This window comes from Dama dama, chromosome 30 (assembly GCF_033118175.1).
Source record: "Dama dama isolate Ldn47 chromosome 30, ASM3311817v1, whole genome shotgun sequence".
NCBI lineage: Eukaryota > Metazoa > Chordata > Mammalia > Artiodactyla > Cervidae > Dama > Dama dama.
In genome coordinates this window covers 54,399,299-54,421,837 of record NC_083710.1, presented here as the reverse complement: position 1 = coordinate 54,421,837, position 22,539 = coordinate 54,399,299, and the positions used below count along the sequence as shown (strand labels likewise).

The 22,539-nt window shown below is 36.8% G+C and overlaps 1 protein-coding gene across 2 annotated transcripts in view; it reads left to right on the top strand.

The window, feature by feature from the left end:
• Positions 1-22,539, top strand: part of MYCBP2 (MYC binding protein 2) — a 261,683-nt gene that overhangs the window by 230,950 nt on the left and 8,194 nt on the right. For both annotated transcript variants that reach the window (XM_061133295.1, XM_061133296.1), the window contains 13 exons: positions 1,491-1,556; positions 2,660-2,899; positions 3,223-3,321; positions 10,117-10,197; positions 11,218-11,484; positions 12,298-12,581; positions 14,194-14,290; positions 15,523-15,642; positions 18,260-18,361; positions 19,126-19,254; positions 19,632-19,764; positions 21,031-21,134; positions 22,043-22,231. In XM_061133295.1, the coding sequence (XP_060989278.1) occupies positions 1,491-1,556; positions 2,660-2,899; positions 3,223-3,321; positions 10,117-10,197; positions 11,218-11,484; positions 12,298-12,581; positions 14,194-14,290; positions 15,523-15,642; positions 18,260-18,361; positions 19,126-19,254; positions 19,632-19,764; positions 21,031-21,134; positions 22,043-22,231 (1,911 nt within the window). The remainder of the gene's footprint in view (positions 1-1,490; positions 1,557-2,659; positions 2,900-3,222; positions 3,322-10,116; positions 10,198-11,217; positions 11,485-12,297; positions 12,582-14,193; positions 14,291-15,522; positions 15,643-18,259; positions 18,362-19,125; positions 19,255-19,631; positions 19,765-21,030; positions 21,135-22,042; positions 22,232-22,539) is intronic.

Here is a 22,539-nt window from a genome sequence, read left to right as displayed (position 1 = left end):
ATGTTTCAGCTGAATTGAGCACTCTTTAACAAAAAACACTGAAAAAGAAAAAGCATCCTATTTGCTTGAGTATTAAGGGCCAAGAAGAATGTAACACCAACTGCCAGAATCCCATGCTTCTACCCCATTCTTGAGAAAGAATGCTTCTTAGAATTTTTTCCCTCAGAAAGGAAGTGGCCTACGGATACAGTATTAATAAGTCCCCTTGGGCCATTGCCAAGCTGCTCCTATCCCACTTGTATATTTCCTTTCCCAGGGAGAGCCAAAGCGGTGGGTTTGGGTCTCAGATGACCTGAGTGGAGAATGCTAACCACAGAAGTTCAGTCTACAGTCAGAGCACTCCTTGCTGTCTGCAGTCACCCCAGCTGCTGTCCATCAGCACAGATTGAATAAGAAAAAAAAAGGCTTAGCTAATATATCACTGTATTGCTAGCTTATCACCTCTTGAGACCCAAGAGTTCAATCATAACAACTACTTTGTCTTACTTGAAAGTCAAGTGTAATAAAGCAGAACACTTTTCGGGCAGGAACTCACTGCTCAGTACAGGGTTATCTTTGATTCATGTTTTAAGCTAGAATATATTTTCCATCAAAACAGTGGTTGTAATCAATTTAACATTTGTCTTTTAGGAGAGATTATCATGGTAATATTCATTTTTAACAGATATGCTGACATCAGCTTTTCTTTTAGGAAACCTCCTCTGATTTATATGCATCATTAAGACTTGCATAGTGTACTGTGTGTCCCCCAGCCTTCCCATCACACTACCTTAAACACAGCATTTGTTAATTTGAATTGCATCAGCCTATAACACTTAAAAGTGTACAACTCTCCAAGGAATACATATATCCATCTATTTCTTGATGTACTTGGCATAAAACTTACTCAATCTTAAGGTCTCTGACTCTAGTACCAGTATGATTCTTTCCAGTACTTAAAGGTATTAAATTGCTTTTGATACTTTACTTTATATGTTAAATGGTCCTTCCCTAATTTGGCGAAGATCTCAAAAGGATAGAACTCATCACCCTCATGTATCCTCCCTCAAGTCCCTGTGGCTGTCTGGGGGCATCGTGATACTCACAAGTATTTGTTGCTTAAGCTACCTTCCTTCCTCCCTTTTACACCAGAAGCAATGAGAATCATGTAATAGAATGGGACATAAGTAGCAAGGCGAATTGTTGAAAGACTTCATGATAGAGATAGAATTTAAATGATTAGACTTTGGATGAAAAGAGGGGATGCCAGCCTCCGCTCTCAGAGCCCATAGAGAAGGACTGAAATGTGTGATTCAAGATGGAGTTTGTGAGAGTAAGAAAAAGACAGGATTTGTAGGAACTGTGGTTGGACAGATGGAATGAGGTCAGTTAGGAAGGACTATAAAAGACAAGCAGAAGAGTTGATATTATATTGATAGGCTGTAAGAAATCACTGTCCATTCTAGAGCCAGGAACATGGCATAATAACTATTTTGAATTGTTTATTTTAGAATAAAGTCACCTCAATGACCTTCTTAACTGGCAAAGCAGTAGAAGATTTGTGCAGAATAAAGCAGGTAATTAAAACTGTCATTAAATGTTTTTACTGCCTTGGTAGAAATTTCTTCTCAGTCTCCACTGTTGAGTTCTAATTTTGGCATGCCACGGTATTATAGGAAACCATCTCTTTTCAAAACACTAAATTGGCAAATAGTCTATGTATGGAAATAGTTATAACCATCTCTGTTCTAAACATCTTACCCATTATTTTCCTAAATGTTCTGTAGTCATGAGTAAGTATACTGTGCCCTCCACTCTGACTTCTGCTCCCCTGCAGAGAGTCAGGGTGCTTAGAATTCATCACAGATCTGATTCACAAATGCCACTGTAATTCAGCCACACTTCCGATTAAAATATAGGTTATTGTTCTGTACTTTGAAAATCTTTCAGTTTACAACACTGCAGTATATCCAGATGAAAAGTCAATGTACAAACCTACTATAGAAACAAGTCTTGTTTGGGCTTGTGACAGATGCTGTATAAACTCACTCCCTTGTGAGTGAATAGTGTCAAAAACCATTGTACAGTACATTGAAATTTAATCCTTGAGAAGAGTTAGATTTTCAATGAAATATACTGAAGTAAATTATCACAGATGTGAATTTACATATTATATAATATTTCTTCAAAAGTAAAACGTATTAAGTAACTGTACAGCTAAAATCCTTGCTTTAAATGTGCTTTCATGTAAAGGTGCACAAAACAGGATTTCATTGCTGATCATGTGAGCATTTCTACTTACAGGCAGTATAGATACAGTCATGAAAATTGTTTCCAGTGATTTCGCTTATGTAACTTGTGCTCAGAAGCCATATAGTACATATAATGTAAGCAGACCTGTATTTTAATTCTCAACTCCACCACTTACCGGACTCCTGCCATCTGTGTTAACCTAACTTTCTTCATCTGTAGCTATTATAGTATTGCTTATCGTTACAAGATTTAAATAAGATAATCAGTGTGAAATAATCTAATACACTTTTCTGTGTGTACAATTATTTGTTATTTGAGCTTACTGTTATTAACACTAGGACATAATAACTACTGTCATTAAGTCTAGGACAGTGATAAAATAGTAATCCACTTGTATCAGGTTTCTATCCCTTTTCTGCTCCCCTAGGTTGATCTGGATTCCAGGCACATTGGTTGGGTAACAAGTGAACTTCCAGGAGGGGATAATCACATCATCAAAATTGAATTAAAGGGCCCAGAAAATACACTGAGAGTTCGACAAGTTAAGGTCCTGGGCTGGAAGGATGGCGAAAGCACAAAAATTGCTGGCCAGATCTCAGCCAGTGTGGCCCAGCAAAGGAACTGTGAAGCTGAGACTCTGCGAGTGTTCAGACTTATTACATCTCAAGTGAGTGTCCTTACTACACATAGTCTCGCACAGGATAAAATGATATAATGTACTACTTAAATAATAATATCAAGAGCTTAACAAAGTAGTTTGTTCAGTTTGTTAGAGATTGTTAGCTATAAGTTTGGCCCATTTTTTCCTTCTCAGAGCCCAAATTCTTATATTTCATTTTGCATTCATATTTCTGAAAAGTACAGGTATGCAGTAAGGATAGCATAGGAATATCATAAAACCTGCAGAATCAGCTGTTGCGTCCTCCAGGCCTTCACAGTGGTGATTCCTGCCTTTAGCTTCCTCTCACCTCCCTGTCTTCCCCTCACCAGGTATTTGGAAAGCTCATCTCTGGAGATGCAGAACCCACACCAGAACAAGAGGAAAAAGCACTGTTGTCATCGCCTGAAGGAGAGGAAAAAGTATACAATGTATTTATTTATATTCTAAAAATATTTATTTCCCTATTCCATTTTCTTTTGTTCAGTGGAATAATCCATGTATTGCTATGTATTTTAATGTATATGTGATACTAGTTTCTGTGTAGTTAATATTTTCTACTTTAATTAGAAAGAAGATGAAGGAACTGTCAGAAGATACTCACTTTTTGCTCATGTATGATCTAGCTAGTATTTTAAGTAACAACAAAATTTGCTCTCAACCTTGGGCTGCTTTGTTTAAATTTGGCATTTGTAAAATCAGATTCATTGTTGACTGTGCTGTGTACTTTCCTCCGTCTTCTCTGTCCTTCAGAGTTCAGCTCAAAAATTCTGTCTTCTCCATGAGCCTTAAAGAAGGTTCATGGTGAAGACACAAAGAAGTATTTGCTCTGCTAAACTTCATAGTAATTTCTGTGTCTCTTCTTGATTTCTCTCTTGTTGGGTTTATTTGTATACATGGTTTGTTGTTGTTCAGTTGCCCAGTCGCGTCTGACTCTTTGCAGCCCCATGGACTGCAGCACTCCAGGCCTCTGTCCCTCCCCATCTCCCAAAGTTTGCCCAAGTCCATGTCCAAGATATAGACATGGTTTATATCTTCTACTTAATCAAAGCTTCCTAAAGACCAGGTATATGTCTGATTTGTCTTTATATCCACCGTGGCATAAGCCCACATGTGTGCAGGGAATTTTTATTGGAATAACCTGTCCTTTATATTGTTCTTGAAATTTCTTCTAAAGTGCATTTGCCTGACTTATTTGGTCTAAACTAAAGCACTGTATCTAAGAAGAGAACTTCATCCATTTTCAAAAAGAGAAGTCAACCATGACTAGTCTTCATATTCTTGTGTGTTTATTAATAGATGAGATGCTATAAATACTCATCTTGACAGTTCTTTGAAAGATATTTTCAAGGACTTACCTAAGCTAACTCTGTGCCTTCCAAAACAGAGGCAACTAAATCATCCACATTTTTCTATCAGGAATTTGTTTATTAAAAAAAAAAAAAAAAGGATTTCACAAACTCTGGTAATTATTTTTCAGCATCTTTTGGAGGTAACATTTTGACAATTACAAGACTGAGAACTCATTAAATCAACTGAATTTTAGCAAATGGCAATTGTTTGCTGAACAACCTTGAGAACTGGTATCAAGCCCTCAAAAAACTTGCCTTGTGTTCTTAAACATGAACAGTCTGTCCCCTCCCTCCCAAAGCAGATCATCAGGGACACTCTCTAGTATATAATCACTGTATAAAATATGTGGAAAATTGCACATGTCATAGAATTTCAGAGTACGTTGAGGTTATTGTCCCTGGAGTGGACAGAGAAGGCTTCTTGGGGGATATTAGGCTTTGAGTTAGACCTGAAAGAGAATGGATGAAAGCTAGATTAAAAGGATGAGAGGATGGGAGCATTAAAGAGGCTGGCCAAACAGTAGGAGAGTGTATGCTGAGGCATTGGGGATGAGTGGGAAAGGTTTGCTAGTGGTTGGATACCAGTGAGATAATGTAATTTTTAAGGGAAGCATTTTTTAAGTCAGATTTTTGAAGTAAAACTTACATATAAGATCATCCTTTAAAAATTATTTGTTTTGAGTTTTGACCAACGTGTACAGTGGTGAAACCATCACAAGCAATTTTTAAAACACATCCCTCCCCAAATTTCCCTGTCATTCCTCTGCATTCAGCCCTCTCATCTCATTCCTCCCCTGTGGCAACCGCTGACCTATTTTCTGCCTATTTCCTTCCCTATAGGATGGCCATTCCCTGGTGGCTCAGATGGTAAAGAATCCACCTGCAATGCAGGAGACCCTGGTTCGATCCCTGGGTCGGGAAGATCCCCTGGAGAAGGAAATGGCAACCCACTCCAGTACTCTTGCCTGGAAATTCCCATGGATGGAGGAGCCTGGCATGCTACAGTCCATGGAGTCCCAAAGAGTTGGACACGACCAAGCGACTTCACTTTTTATAGTATTGCTCTTTCCCAGGTTTTATTTAATGGAACAGTATAGAAAGTAGCCTTTTTGTCTGATGTTTTATAGGTAGTATAAGAACATGTATCAGATGTTTGTTCTTTTGGTTGCTGAGGAGTATTCCATTGTATGAGTTTACCATAGTTTATTTATCCTTTCACAAATTTCTGATAGATGTTTGGGTTATTTCCTCTATTTAGCTATTATTAATAAAACTGCTATCAACGTTAGCATACAGATCTTTGTATGGACATGTTTTCATTTTTCTTAGGTAAATACCTGTGAGTAGGATTGCTATATAAGAAGTATATGTTTAACTTTCTAGGAAACTGCAAACTCTTTCCAAAGTGATTAAGTCATTTTACATTTTTACCAACAAAGTATTTCCGGTTGCTCCACATCTCCTTGACAATACCTGATACTATCACTCTTTTTAATTTTATACACTCTTATAGGTATATACTTGTATCTTGTGTTTTTTTTTTCCTTAATTTTTATTATTCATTTATTTGCTTTTGGCTGTGCTGGATCTTTGTTGCTGTCTGGGCTTTTCTGTAGTTGTAGCGAACAGGGGGCTGCTCTAGAGATTAGGTGCACATGCTTCTCATTGCAGTGGCTTCTCCTGCTGCGCGGCACGAATGCGCGAGCATGTGGGCTCAGCAGGTGTGGTGCATGGACTTAGTTGCTCTTTAGCATGTGGGATCCTCTCAGACCAGGGATCTAACCCGTGTCTCCTATATTAGCAGGCAGATTCTTTACCATTGAGCCATCCGGGAAGCCCCTTGTTGTGATTGTAACACGGATTTCACCAGTGACTAATAATATTGAGCACATTTTTATCTATTTATTTGCCATCTCTGTGCTATATTTACCAAAATGTATGTTCAGATTTTTTGCCCATATTTTTTTATATTGAGCTGTTTGTGTTATTATTGGGTTGGAAGATTTCTTCATATATTCAGGAGATATATATGTATATATGTCTTCTACCAAATACATGTTTGGTAACAATGCATTTTCAAATATTTCCTCCTAGTCTCTGACTTATTTTTCAGAGAGAAGTTTCTAATTTTGATAAAGTTCCATTTATCTGTTTTTTTTAAATGACTCATGATTTCTGTGTCTTACCTAACTAAGGTCACAAAGGTTTTCTCCTGTTTTCTTCTAGAAACATTAGAACTTTAGTTCTTTTATTTGGAACTATATACATTTCAAGTTTTTCTATATAGTGTAAATTAAGAGTAGAGGTTCTTTTTCTTGATATGAAGATGTTTGATTCTTCTACTGCCATTTGTTGAAAAGACTATCCTTTATCAATAATCAGTCCACCAGAAATGTATAGGTCTGTTTCTGGGCTCTGTTCTGTTTCATTAATCTATATGTATATTCTTATACCAATATCAGGCTGTCTTGATTATTGTAGCTTTATAGAGATTCCAACCAAGTTCTTTTTCAAAGTTGTTTTGGCTATCCCAGATTCTTTCCATTTCCATATAAAGCTTAAAAGCAGATTATCAATTTCTTCCTCCTCCACAAAAAACATAAAATTTTTTTAAAAAACCTACTGAAATATTGATTGGAATTGCACCAAAGTGCTAAGTCAGTTTGGGGAGAATTGCCATCTTAATATTGAGTCTGGAAATCCCATGGACAGAGAAGCCAGGCAGGTTACAGTCCATGGGGTCGCACAGGGGTGAGGACTTAGCAACTAAACAACAACAGTAAATCCATGAATATTATATTTCTTTAGTTCTGCCCATTTATTTAGATCTTATAGTTCAGCTCTGTGTACGTGCCTTATAAACACTTTATTAAATTGATCCCTAAGCATTTCATGGGTTTTTTGCTATTGTAAATATTTTTATTTCACTTTCCAGTTATTCATTTCTAGTACATAAAAATACAATTGACTTTTGTGCGTTAAACTTATATCCTATGGTCTTCTTATGGAGAAGGGAATGGCAACCCACTCCAGTATTCTTGCCTGGAAAATTCCATGGACAGAGCAGCCTGGAGGGCTACAGTCTATGGGGTCCTAAAGACTTGGACTGGAGAAGGAAATGACAACCCACTCCAGTATTCTTGCCTGGAGAATCCCATGGACAGAGGAGCCTGGCAGGCTACAGTCTCTTGGGTCGCAAGAGTCGGACACAGCTGAGCAACTAAGCGCAGCACAGCACGTGGTCTTCTTAAGGGACACCTATAGCTCAGTTGGTTAAGAATCTGCCTGCAATGCAGGAAACCCTGGTTCAATTCCTGAGTTGGAAAGATCCACTGGAGAAGGGATAGGCTACCCATTTCAGTATTCTTGGGCTTCGGTGGTGGCTCAGCTGGTTAAGAATCTGCTTGGAATGTGGGAGACCTAGCTTCGATCCCCAGAGAGGAAGATCCCCTGGATAAGGGAACGGCTACCCACTCCAATATTCTGGCCTGGAGAATTACATGGACTCTATAGTCCATTTAGTCTCAAAAGAGTCAGACACAACTCAGTAAATTTCACTTTCACTTTTTTCATGGTCTTCTTAAATTTACTTAATAGTTTGAGAAGCTCTTTTGTAGTAACCTTGGAATTTTCTTCATAGATAATCATGTGGTCTTCAAAGAAAGCCAGTTTTACTTCTTTCCAATCTTGTGTTATTCCACTGGCTAATTCCTTCAGTTACCATGTTGAATAAAAGTAGTGAGATAAGATATGTTTGCGTTTTCTAGATTGGGGAAGGAAAGTATTCAGTCTTTCACCATAGATTTTTTGTAACTGCACTTAGTCAGTTTGAGGATGTTCCTCGTTTGCTGAGAATTTTTATCAGAATGGATTTCTTATATAGTTCTCTCTTTTCATTTTCTTTTATTCAGTAAAATAGCCCTCATGTTGCTGTGTATATTAATGGATATGCAGTATTTCCTGAAATATACTTTATTTTTGTTTGAAGAAGATGAGCTAGAGGAGTGATAACTGAATGGCACAGTGTTTCTTTTTGGGGTGGTAAAAATGCTCTAAAATTGGCTGTGGTGATGGCTGCACTTATCTGTGCATGTATATAAACCATTGAACTGTATACTTTAAATGAATGAATAATATGGTGTGTGAACTATATGTCAATACAGCTGCTTTTAAAAAGGAAAAAGCAAGATAAATTATGAAAGAAGTTAAAAGATCTTCCTGTCTAAAAGGAACTCATTTGTTAATGTGTATTCTGGCTATACGTAGCACACACACACAAATTTATTCTACAAACTTACTCTCCTTAGTAGATGCAAGGAAGCTGCAGTTATCCGTTCTTTTTGAGTGAGCTTTGGTAGTTCTCCCTTTCAGGTAGTTTGCCCATTTCGTCTGAGTTGCTGGATTTATTGGCATAAGTTGTTCATAATATACTCTTATCCTTAGACTCTATTGTTATGTATCTTCTTTTATTAAATCTTTCCAGCTGTTTGCTTTGGATTTAATGTGTTCTTTTTCTGACTTCTTAAAGTCCTAATATGAGTTGAGATCTTTCTTTTCTCATAAGTAATGCTGTGATTTTCCTCTTAGCACTGCTTGAGTGTCACAGATTTGAGTGTTGTTTTTTCCCATTTCATTCGATTCAAAATATTTTCTGACTTTTATTTTGATTTCTTCTTGACTTCTGGGTAATTTGCAAGTGTCTCATTTAATTTCTGAATATTGGGAGTTTTCCTGATAGCCTTGTATTGTTAATTTCTACTTTAATTCCTTTGTGGTAAAATACATAAATATAGTTTGTATAATTTCATCACTTTTGAAACTATTAAGACCTGAATTCTGGCTCGTAGTGATGGTATAGTTTAGTGAATGTCCATGTGCACTTAAATGAATGTGAACTCTGCTGTTGTTGTTTGGAGAGTTGTATAAATGTGATTAATTCAGTTGGTTGATAGTTTTGTTCAGATCTGTAAGAACCTTGCTGATAGGTAAGGTTCACTGTTTGCTCATTTACTTGTATCAGGTACAGAAAGAATTTGAAGTGTCCAACAATATGGATTTGTCAATTTAGATTTTAGTTCACCTGGTTGCCCATGTCAGCTCTTTGGTGGGCACCCAAAAATTACAGTTCTGTAGATTACCAGCTTTTCTCATTGTTAAGGTGTGAGCAACATTCTCTTGTGGCTGTCTCTATCCTAAGAAAAGTGAAACTTGAGTCATTTTTAATTCTAATACAAGGATGATTTGCCTCAGTTTTCTTACCTATAAAGCAGGTAGAACATCATACCCCTTATGGGGTTTTTCTGAAGATTAAATAAGGTCGTGTGTATGTGTATATGTATATATGTTTGTGTATTTATCTATCACTTAAAAGAGTGTCATACACATGATAGGCACTATAAAACTTCAGCCTTCATATTTCTTCTTGTGATAGGTTTCTTTGTTTACTGTCAGTGTTGGAGTAACTTAAGACCACCATTATCAGAGAGTGTTGTTAGGACACTTCATTTTTAACCAAATGTCATTTTCCTGAGTTGCTCTTCTAATAACCAAATATGGGATATGAACTAATAGTGTTCACAGTTTAGAAATAGATTCGATCAAAATGGCACAAACTGACCAAATTAAAGAAATCCATGAAGTATATTTCTCTGGATTTCTTAAAGTCAGAAATTTTGTCCTTTTTATGGTCACTTTAGCCACTAGTGATTTACTCAAGCTTTTTATCCTTCATCTTAGTGTTATAGATCTCAATTTAAAATGAATTCACCTTATAAAGATACCTGCATAATTACTTATCAAGACATTTCAAAATGTCAAATATATGAATTTTATTAAAAGAGCCTGCCTCCTTTTTTCCCCTTTTTGTATCTAAAGGCAACATCAGATGCTGACCTGAAAGAACATATGGTTGGAATCATCTTCAGCAGAAGTAAACTGACTAACCTACAAAAACAGGTTGGTCAATAGTCATTTCATTGTCTTCATCAGTTTTGTTTGTTTTTAGGGTGTAAAGCATTTTCCAAAATTTATGGAGCCTTTTTTATGCTGACTCTTTTATAGGTCCTGCAGAATGTGTCTACCTTTTTCTAGAGAGGAAGGAGTATGTTGGCATACCTGCATCACTTTAATGACTTTGTTATGAATGTTAACTCTCTTACCTTGCTGCTCTTTATTTTTCTCATTTTCATGTAGATTGTTTCATTTTGGTGTCAAATACCCAGTTGTATCAGATTTCATTTGCATTTCCTGTGTTCCTTTCCCCTTTGTTTTTTGTTTTAATTATTCTGCTGAGCAGTTATAATATTAACTAAACCAGTGTTAGATATTTCTAATTATCACGAGATGGTATAGTAGCACTAGATCATTCATGTAATGGGATTTCACTTTGGGAATACCCAAGTAACGTAAAATTAGCCCTTTCGAAGTCAAATAGAATACTGACTTTTGAATTAGGTTGTAAATTGGCCCACTATTTTAACTTTTAACACCTTAAGTCTTTTTTAAATAAATCACATAAATTTATTTGTGCTTTGTCTTTTTAATAGCATTTTATTGAATTGTAGACGCTACCAGTTGTAAAATGTGCTGTTATTTTCTGTCACTAAAAAAAAATGAAAATTGCTGCCAATTAAATTATGAATTGTATCAATTACAAATCACATTATGAATAGAAATGTGGGGGAAAAGATGCCTTAGAAGTGATTAAATATGGTGATTTGTTTTCATTTCATGTCTTAAACCACAGGCAGGGGAATTGGTAACCAGTAGAGCATTCATTTCTGTACTGATTGATTTAAATACTCAGGTTTTTAATTGTCGTTTTCCTTAATTGTTTTTAAGATGTGTTAAGAGAATGGTATGATGGAGAATTAACTGGGAGGAAGAGTATTAAATTGAGTATCAACTAATATTCTTTTTGTTTAATTAAACCTTACAAATACGCTTTTACATTTTCTTTATGTTGCCCTTGAACAGGTGTGTGCTCACATTGTCCAGGCCATCCGCATGGAAGCCACCAGGGTCCGTGAGGAATGGGAACATGCCATATCAAGCAAAGAAAATGCCAATTCCCAGCCCAGTGACGAAGATGCCTCCTCTGACGCCTACTGCTTTGAGCTGCTCTCCATGGTCCTGGCCTTGAGCGGCTCTAACGTGGGCCGGCAGTACTTGGCCCAGCAGCTGACCCTGCTCCAGGACCTCTTCTCACTGCTCCACACCGCCTCCCCACGCGTCCAGAGACAGGTGACTGGCTCAGCTCCTACCTGGAGGCGTGTTTTGTTACTTTTGATTTTTAATTAGTTTGTTTAATGTAATTGGAGGATAGTTACTTTACAGTATTGTGATGGTTTTTTCCATACATCAACATGAATCGGCCACAGGTATACATGTTTGAAACATTGTTAAAAATTATTCTAACAAAGAGAATCAGAGTTTCTTGTTTTTTGGGGTTTTTTTGTTTGTTTGTTATAATATATTTTGGTTTTCAGATTGTATTTTAACCCCATGTTTTTCTTTTTGACTCATTATAGTGAGAATATGGAAGAACAAAATATGTTCCATTTTAGTAATGTGCTATTGTGATAAATAGTATTCTGCTACTCAGCCTTATTACTGTGATATATATAATGACCAAGTAAGATGTGTTTTTTTCTTGCTGCCCTGGAGTGGTGGTCATTTGAGAAATGAAATCAAGCTTAAATCATTTTTTCTGTCCTCATAACTTTTGAAGTCATAGAATGCCAGCTGGACTCAAAAAAAGAAAGAAAGAAAAAAAAGAATACTTTAAATAAAACACCAATTTTTTTTCAAAAAATTGAAGTAAAGCTGATTAACAATGTTGTGTTAGTTTCAGGTGGGCAGCAAAGTGATTCAGTCACATGTACATGTTATCTATTCTTTTTCAAGTTATTTTCCCATTTAGGCTGTTACAGAATATTGAGCAGAGTTCCCTGTGCTATATAGTAGGTTCTTGCCGGTTATCTATTTTAAATATAGCTGTGTGTATATATGTCAGTCCCAAGTCTTTAAATAGAATTCTTTTATTTTTCATACCAGGTGACCTCCTTACTAAGACGAGTTTTGCCTGAAGTGACCCCTAACCGTCTGGCCAGCATTATAGGAGTCAAGTCTCTCCCGCCAGCAGATATCAGTGACATTATTCACTCGACAGAGAAAGGAGATTGGAATAAGCTAGGTATCTTGGACATGTTTCTAGGATGCATCGCCAAAGCACTCACAGTGCAGCTGAAAGCCAAAGGCACCACCATCACGGGGACAGCTGGCACCTCCGTGGGCAAGGGAGTGACCACAGTCACCCTCCCGGTGATCTTCAATTCCAGGTGGGTTATTGCATCTGTTCTGGTGCAAAAATAGAGCAGAGTGAGCTACTGTCTGAAGCTTTCAGACACTTCAGATTCCATCCTGTTTGCTTATTCAGAAATAGAAGCCATGAATGACTGACCTGTGTGTGAAAGAGAATGGTGTGTATAATAAAAGTGTCTTTTCACATTAGTGGGGAAAGAAAAATTTGCTGAGTATATGATGTTAGAATACTTCCCAAATCAAAACAAAAAACTATAGACCCTCTCACCGTGTACACAGTAAACTTCAGATCAACTGAAACTTCACATATTTTTGCTTTTAAACTCTACTGGGACAAATTATAGAATATTTTTGTAATCATCAATTTGAGAAGACGTCCTTAAATAAAACACAGAACCTGAAGTAACAGGGAAAAGACTCAGAGGCTTGGCTACATAAAAGTGAAAGTTGTTTGTTTTTAAAATATAGACAACTGACTTGGAAAAAAATATTTAACAGTTAGTAGGCAATGAATTATTAGTCCTAATATTAGAAGAATGACTACAAATCAATGAAAAAATGACCAATACAGATTTCTGACAAGAATAGTCAATTCAGAGAAGAAAAATTACAAATGCCAGGACTTCCCTGGTGGTGCAGTAGTTAAGAATCCATCTTCCAATGCAGGGGACATGGGTTCAATCCCTGGTCGGGGAGTTAAGATCCCACATGCCGCTGAGCAACTACTGAGCCTGCAAGTAGCAACTGCAAACCCACGTGGTCTGGAGCCCACGTGCCACAACAGTAGAGAAGACTGTGTGCCTCATCTCAGAGCCCATGTGCCACATCCAAGACCCAACACAGCCAAAAATACTTAAAAATGTTAAAAAAATTACAAATGCCAGTAAATCAGAGCAAAGGTGCTTCAGTGGTAGAGAAATGTAGATTAAAACAATAGTGAAATATCTTTGCATTGGCATAATTGACATCTAATTAAATTGCTAAAACCTTTTTGGATGTCACTTTGATAATATCAGTCTATTTAAAATATGCATATCCTTTGACCTATCAGTTTTACTTCTGTGGAACTGTTTTCTCTCAAAAAATGTTCATACATGTGCACAAAGATATTGTAGAGGGATCTTTGTTACAGAATTGTGTATAACAGCAGAAGATTAAGGACATCTGGAATAATGCTAGTGAAAGAGCCAATTCATGACATTAAGCACCAGAATGTTATAAGTGTATCACTTCTTTCATCTGGATAGTCTTGCCAGGGGAAATAAATGTGAGCTGAACTAAACGGTAGTAGATTAGTCATATAGTTGACATATTCTGGTGCAAGCTCTTATCTTTATCTGGACTGGTAACAATAGTTTGTGTTTGTGGATCTATTTTGAATGGTACTGTTCTAAAAGATGCATGCAAAAATAATATTTGATATTTATAATAATAAACAGTGAAATACTTGAAAGGGGACATATATCAGAATAACTACTCTGTTAGAGTTGAACAGATAGATTATGAGTAATGTTGTCATTAATTTTCTTTTAAAATGCCCTAACTGATTGAATCATTTTGAATAAGTTTTTGTTTTATTCATTTGTGACTACCACCGGTTGGTTTACAAATGCTGACTTTTCTTTGCAGTTACATCCGTCGAGGTGAGAGTCATTGGTGGATGAAAGGCTCCACTCCTACCCAGATCTCAGAGATCATCATTAAACTTGTTAAGGATATGGCTGCAGTAAGTTCCCAGTAGAAACCTGATTAACAAAACAAGTAGTGTAATCATTCTACTGAATTGTTAGGACAACATTCAGGCTATTTTGCCTAATTCACAAGCTCTGTTTAGTAAGTTCACTATCGCACCCTTTATCTTTTCAGTTGGTGAAAATTTTTCCCTTTGTGTAAACTATGTGCATTTCAAGCTTCCCAGTTAATTTGCTTGAGAAATATTTCTGTAAGTCTTCCAAGACTTAAAGCTTAAAAAACAAAGTATACTCTTTGAACCCTACAGAGCAGCCTGAGTCCAAGACCCTAAAGGAAAAAAGGCCTTTTCAGTATGAAGTTTTCTCAGTCTTCTGTTGTCACAGTTTATTGAATGTCCTGTACTGCTGTCCAGGTTTTGCTTTTGTGGGGAGATCCAGGAGTGTGGAGGAAAGGGAATTACTTCTCAAAGTGCCTGGCTCTCGTACTTCCAGGAGTCCAGCCCAAGGAGGGCAGGACATTGTGGATGGTAGATCCTGAGAGGTGGAGTAAACGGCAAGCATTTTGGAGGAAGAGGAATTGGAGTTGGAGCTCTCCCTTTAAAGATTGATAGCACGTGAATATGAGATTAGTAAGCATGTTCTGGAAAAATATGAAGTTATATCACTTTTCCAGCAGCAAGAATATTTCATCAGTGGGAGAAATGGAGAATTTTTTCATTTCTCAAATAGGCTTTCTGAGTATGTTCATTGGATGAACATATTTACGAAGGATGTTCGGGAACACCAAAATTCTATAGTAGTGACATGTTGGTGTTCAGTAAAAAATCAAGTTAGCAAATTAAAGTAGTTGTCATTTAAATCCATTTTTGCTCTTGGGTCCAGTAATACTCCTCTAAAGCAAATCAGCTTAGATGTACGAGTTCCATGTTAAATAACAGGGTTTCATGATCAAAATGTCTCAGTCATAGACACCTTAGTATTTGTTATGTTTTTATCTAAATGTAAGGTGAAATGCCCTTGAATTCTATGGGAAAAGAGTGTTAGGAACCTAAATTTTTACATACTTTTCTTCTGAATCATCAAAATAGTAGTTAGAAGTTGAGTTTATAATATGGTTGTGAAGGATTTTTATTTTAAAGTATGCCCTTTGATCTAAAATTCCACTAGCAAAGTTTCCTTTTTGGTGAGGGATGTTAAAAGAACAAAATTTTCTGCTTTGATTATACCTATCTGGTTGCTTATCACATTATTCTGTCCTGCTCATTAGGGTCATTTGTCAGAAGCGTGGTCAAGAGTGACAAAAAATGCCATTGCAGAAACCATTATTGCCCTGACCAAGATGGAGGAAGAATTCAGATCTCCAGTGAGATGTATTGCAACAACTAGGGTAGGTTTCCTTGATTTGGTCTGTATTGTTGTTGCATGTTCTTTTTCCTTATAGGTTTAAACAAATTTAAATAATAAGGTTAACTTACTTTTTAAAAAAATATACTTTATTGGGTATAGTTGATTTATAGTGTTGTGTTAATTTCTACTGTGATTCACATATAAATATATTCTTCATATTCTTTTTCCATTATGGTTTATCCCAGGACATTGAATATAGTTCCCTGTGCTATACAGTAGGACTTTGCTATTTATCAGTTCTCTGTATAATGGTTTGGATCTGCTAATCTCAAATTCTCAATCCATCCCTTCCCCACCTGCTTCACTTTATTTTTCATATCAATACAATATTGTATTTGTATACAATATACAAATATTGTATATACAATATAAAAACTGTATACAAATTTTATTGTATACAATTGTATTGTATTGTATCAATACAATATTGTGTTTATTGAAAAAGTATGAAGGGTTTTTCTGTATTACAAGCTAAGCATAGTAATTTTTAATATTCACTGTTATGTGTTCTTTGTCATTTGTTTTTGTTATTTTTTTTTTCCATTTATTTTTATTAGTTGGAGGCTAATTACTTTATTGTAGTGGTTTTTGTCATACATTGACATGAATCAGCCATGGATTTACATGTATTCCCCATCCCGATACCCCCTCCCACCTCCCTCTCTACCCGATCCCTCTGGGTCTTCCCAGTGCACCAGGCCCGAGCACTAGACTGATGCATCCAACCTGGGCTGGTGATCTGTTTCACCATAGATAACATCGCAGCACTATTTATAATAGCCAGGACATGGAAGCAACCTAGATGCCCATCAGCAGACGAATGGATAAGGAAGCTGTGGTACATGTACACCATGGAATATTACTCAGCCATTAAAAAGAATTCATTTGAATCAGTTCTAATGAGATGGATGAAACTGGAGCCCATTATACAGAGTGAAGTAAGCCAGAAAGATAAAGACCAATACAGTATACTTACACACATATATGGAGTTTTTGTTATTTTTAAGGGAGCTAAGGATATACTTCCCTCATAGTTCAGTTGGTAAAGAATCCTCCTGCAATGTAGGAGACCCTGCTTCAATTCCTGGGTGGGGAAGATCCGCTGAAGAAGTGATAGGCTACCCACTCCAGTATTCTTGGTCTTCCCTTGTGGCTCAGCTGGTAAAGAATCCGCCTGCAATGTGAGAGACCTGGGTCCAATCCCTGGGTTGGGAAGATCCCCTGGAGAAGGGAAAGGCTACCCCCTCCAGTATTCTGGCCTGGAAAATTCCATAGACTGTATATATAGTTCATGGGGTCGCAAAGAGTCAGACACAACTGAGCGACTTTCATTCACTATTCATTTAAGAATATACTGATTTTGTAAAGGCTGTATTACCTATATGTTGGTGTACTATCTTTCTAATGATGTTTCCTGATAACTTTAGTATCAACGTGACACTGTGATAGTCTGAAGATCCTTTAAAGATAAGGCCCCTACCTGCTTCTTTTGTAATAACTCAGTTGTCCTAAAATAGAGCCCTATAGCCTACTTACTGAATGTGTAGGCCTTACTTTTAAAAAGCAGAGAAGGTGTGTGCAGGGCACAGTGGGGCAGAGTCTCTTAGGAAGTGAGATTGTATCCTTCAAATGAGAGATCTACTATAGATTTTAACTACCTAGTATCATGTCCCATACACTTCAAAAGAGATTTGACATCTCCTTGAAGCAGGGTAGTATGACAGCATTAAGAAGAAAAAGCTGGTAGAAACTGCCTAAATTAATCCTCAGAAGTCTGAAAAAGAAGATACATTGTATTTCCCTTGGGCAAAAAAGCCCACTGATGCCTCCTTGCCAGTGAGCATGACTCTGCAACCCTTTCCCAACACACATGCTGCACTGGCGCTGCAGTTGGCGCTCACCTTTCTCCTTGCACACTTTTCTTCTGGTTTTTCTTTCCCTGCCTTTTTTCTGCCTTTAGTCCCATGTCCAGTGACACTCACTTGCACTTCTTAGAGTCGAAACATTTGAGTCATTTTCTCTTTTTCAGTAGTGAAGAAATAGTCTATGTAAAAATGAAACTTACGCTTTAAGTCTCAGAAAATCTTAAATTGTGTTTGAGGACAGTTTTCTAAAGCTTGTAAGATGTTGACTTATTCCTGACGAAGTATATCAAACCTGGCGCTAGGCTGTTAGAGGCATACAGAGATTTCTGAGAAGCCCTTACTACCCCACTTCTCATGGGACTGAAAAATTCAACAGCCCTTTCTTCCCCACTTCCTTGGAATTCAGTGCCACTAAATGGAGAAATTTATGGGAGACAGTGGTATATTAAGTATGTAAATTTATGTATCGATACGCTGTTTACACATTAGAAGAATAAAGGGTAATTTTATATGTCAGAAAGAGAACAGAATGGTTCATCAGAGCGACAGTCGTTTTACGCAGTACATGTTTGCGTTCCTGCTCTGTACCTGGCACACCCAGTAGTGGGCGTGTGTGCCTGCTACCACATCAGGAGTACCTCTGGGGACCTTTTTCAGTCCAGCTGACATTTGCTTAGCCATGGCAGCCTGTGTTCTCTAAGTCCGTGGTGTAACCGCGTTTCCTTTCACCAGCTCTGGCTTGCTCTGGCCTCACTGTGCGTTCTCGACCAGGACCATGTCGACCGCCTCTCCTCGGGGAGATGGATGGGAAAGGATGGACAGCAGAAACAAATGGTAAGATCAGAGTTACTTTGTACAAATCTAGCTTGTTTTTCTTTATGCTAAGCTTTAGCCTAGCTTTACTCCACATGTCAAAATGCACAGTTAGTGGAACTCTTGAAAAATTGTATCGCATGGCCCAAGTTCATCTCACAAGTCTATGCACTTAGGGTTTCCTCTTCATAGTGTATGAGGAGATTTAATTATATTTTAAAAAAACTTCTCCTTTCTTCTCTGAGTCATGTTTGCATCATATCAAAAGTTGGTTTTAGCCAGACTGTGATTCTGTATCTAGATTTTGTACTAAAATGTCTTATGATAAGAAGGAAATAAAGCAGTAAGAGAGCAACATGAGATGCCATTTATTCACAAATGTACTTAGAGTTTGTGAAGTATCCCTTGCTTCACCAGGAGGAAAAACTTTATATAGGCCCTTTAAACATTTCCTTAACATTCATGTGTCCAAAATGCATTATTTATTCATTTAGCATACATAATATTTGAATATAACAGGAGAAATTTTCTTAAGTCTCTAAAAAAAAAGTATAATGTTTCTTTTGTTCATCATTGAACATACATAGCCCATTAATCATGGATTTGGGGATTTTTTTACACTTAAGTACATTTGCCATAATTCTGTTTAATGTTCAAATTCTAATTTCTTATTAGAGTCCAGAGTAACAATCTGATCCTGTTGTAGATAAATCACGTTCAGGGTGTATGAGTATCTAAGCCTTTCGGGCTAACCTGCTGTAACGTCTGGAAATGTCCTTTTCTAGCCAATGTGTGATAACCACGATGACGGTGAAACTGCAGCAATCATTTTGTGCAATGTATGTGGAAACCTATGCACTGACTGCGACAGATTCCTTCATCTTCATCGGCGAACCAAAACTCATCAAAGACAGGTGAGGATTTCTGCATTTACATGCATAACTGTATGGAACATAAAATATATTCAGTGAGAAATAAATGTGGGGAAGAGACTTGGTGTCATGGAGGAAAAAAAATGGACCTTGGAATCAAAGACCTTGGTGGAATTCCCAGCTGTCTCATTTACCAACTGTGTCAATCAAGAACATCATTTAATCTCTGAGACTTGGTTTCCACATTTATAAAAAATGAGGTTCTTATGAAGGTTAAAGAGAAGACTAGAAATACCTAAAGTTTCTTAGGAGAGTGCTTAATAAATTAAAGCTGTTTTCATTATTGCATAATTAAATTTTATACATCTTCTTTCAGAGTGATAAATTTATTTCCCTCTTTTTTTTTAATGATACTATAGGTCTTCAAGGAAGAAGAAGAAGCTATAAAGGTTGACCTTCATGAAGGTTGTGGCAGAACCAAACTGTTCTGGTTGATGGCACTAGCAGATTCTAAAACAATGAAGGCAATGGTGGAATTCCGAGAACACACAGGTAAACAGATTTAGGACTGAACCATGCCTAGCAAGTAGAGTGAACCATCCCTACTGATTATGGTTAAACTGGATGTTAGTTTAATTTAATTATTTAATGTGAATAATTTTGAGTGTTTTCTGATAAGTGATTATGACAGCATTGATCACTGTCTATATTTTTATATCAGTGTTCTATATTATAAACTAGCTGCGTGACCTTGAGCAGGTCATTTTATCTGAAACATGAATTTTTCATTTTGATTTTTTTAAATTTTTTTAATTTTTTGATTTTTTTTCTGGAGTATTCTCAGCTTAAAGCTACATTGAATCTTAGAAATTTGATTTTCATCATCTCTTTAGTCTGCTATTTATCTGACTGACACAAATTTCTAATTTTGGTGTTAGGTGTAATCTGACAAATTTAAATATGAATAACTATTCATGCTCCAAGAGCATAGTCTTTTTTTCTCTCACTGCTGATTTTTTTCCTCCTGTTATTCCTCCATAACATATATTACATTAGTAAATGTTCTAATGTTTGAACCATCCTTTCAGACATCTAGTGTTTGAACCAACCATATTGTAATTATGATATAAACTGTTCATTTTAAAAAATATTTTCTGTAAATGTTGCTAAATTCAGTTATTTAGATTTTTATACAGTATCTATGTTTTATAATGAGCTTGGTCTGTATTTTTCAAATCTTGTTTTCTTTCCTTTTGTTCTTTTATGGATTCTGTTCCTTCTTCAGCTATTTCAAATAGATTTAAATTCCATTCAAATTGCTCTGTTATCTTCAGTTCTCTGGGAATTTTTCTGTTATTCACATTTCATATCCTCTGGTAATAGTTTTTCTCTATACCTTGCAATATTGTTGCTGGGAAAGGTACTTGAATGATTTCTCTTTCTTCCATGTATTTTTATTTAATTTTTGTTGTTATATTTTGCCTGATATTGTGGTCTTGTAATGCGGGAGCTGACCACAGCTGCTTGACCTGCTGTCTTGACTAGTCTATTTCTGTGGTAAAGTATAAATAAATCAGTTAATAATATATTTGGCTTCAGATAACTCTTTAGTTTCTTATCCTTTTGTGTGTGTGTGATTATTTGCTTTGTAATTAGGGCAGCTTACAACCATTCGGATACAAGACTGCCAGGCTGATTTCTCAATGATAGCAAGTGATACATTCCTGGTTTGTTTTTTTTCCCTTTCATGTAGTTATAGTAAAATATATAGAAAACATCTGCTTACAAGGGGGATTTCTCTTTTCTGCTTGTACCTAGGAAAACCCACCACAAGCAGCTCGGAGGCGTGCCGTTTCTGTGGCTCCAGGAGTGGAACAGAGTTGTCTGCCGTTGGCAGTGTTTGTCCCGACGCAGACTGCCAGGTGCGTGTATCCATGGCCCCTCACAGTAAGGAGCAGCGCACCTGTGTGTCCCTCAGGACCCCGTTACTCGGCATACATGAGGGTTTGAGCTCAGAATCACTTTCCTTTTCTGAATTAGCACATTACCCGTGTCAAGAGTTGGCTGTGTTACCAAAGCTGGAGAATGGTGAGGTAAAGCCCTCAAGCCAGAGCAGTCTCTCGTGTGTTTCCCAGCCATCACCACTGTATGTATTTAACACTTTCTTCTGTGCTGGAAGCAGATAAAGGTCTTTGGGCTGCATTACACATTTTATTCACTTGTTTCCTTGAATATGTTTAAGCCTAAACATCTATGCATGTCCCATGCTATCCAAATACTTTTGATTATTCACTTTAGTTAACAAGAATTTGGATAAAGTCCAGATAATGAAAGATAGCTGTATTTTTTGTAATCCCCATTTTGAAGAAGCATACTTGGTTGGCAACCCACTCCAGTATTCTTGCTGGGAAATCCCATGGACAGAGGAGCCTGGCGGGCTACAGTCCATGGGGTCGCAAAGAGTCAGACACGACTGAGTGACTAACACACGCACAGTTGGTGATTGGATGATTAATGTCAGGAATTTTTTTTACTTCCTGGCTATGCATGATAACAAATAGATTAAAATTGCAGTTCAGTTTTTAATCAGCTTTCCCTTTATGTGGAGTAAAATTTTTTTTTAATCACATTAAGAGAAAAATAAACTTTGTTAATAATCCTAAGTTATATTCAAACAGAGAATAAAAATAACTACTTTGTGGTTATTTAGCCTTATATCTATTTCCTATGGGAAAGTATCTTAGGAAATTAACATACTGGATATAATTACCAGGCTGTTTGCCTTTTGTTTATATATTTTCTGTGCCGTATTGTAACTCACCTTTAACAGGAGTATGCTAAGATAGCCTGTAGCAAGACCCATCCTTGTGGCCATCCATGTGGAGGTGTTAAAAACGAAGAGCACTGTCTGCCCTGTCTACACGGCTGTGATAAAAGTGCCACCACCCTGAAGCAGGACGCCGACGACATGTGCATGATCTGTTTCACGGAAGCACTCTCGGCCGCGCCGGCCATTCAGGTTGTCTGTGCTTTTAAAGCATTGTCTAGATTTTTCAGTAGAAAATATAAATATACTCATCAAGTAAACAAGTGATTGACTCGTTCTTACAGTTGGGTGAAACTGTCCCACTAATGTCTACCAGTTTCTTAAAGAGTAAATGCTGTTTTTATTCTGTGTCCATGTTGTACACTGAGCTTTCATCTGTGGTTTGTATGAGCCTGTATAGTCAAGTGAGTGTCTAAAATGTTCATAAGGGAGACAAGAAATAATTATTCAATAGCTCCTCTCTTCTTAATTTCCAAAATTCAGCATGGCTTTTTACAGCA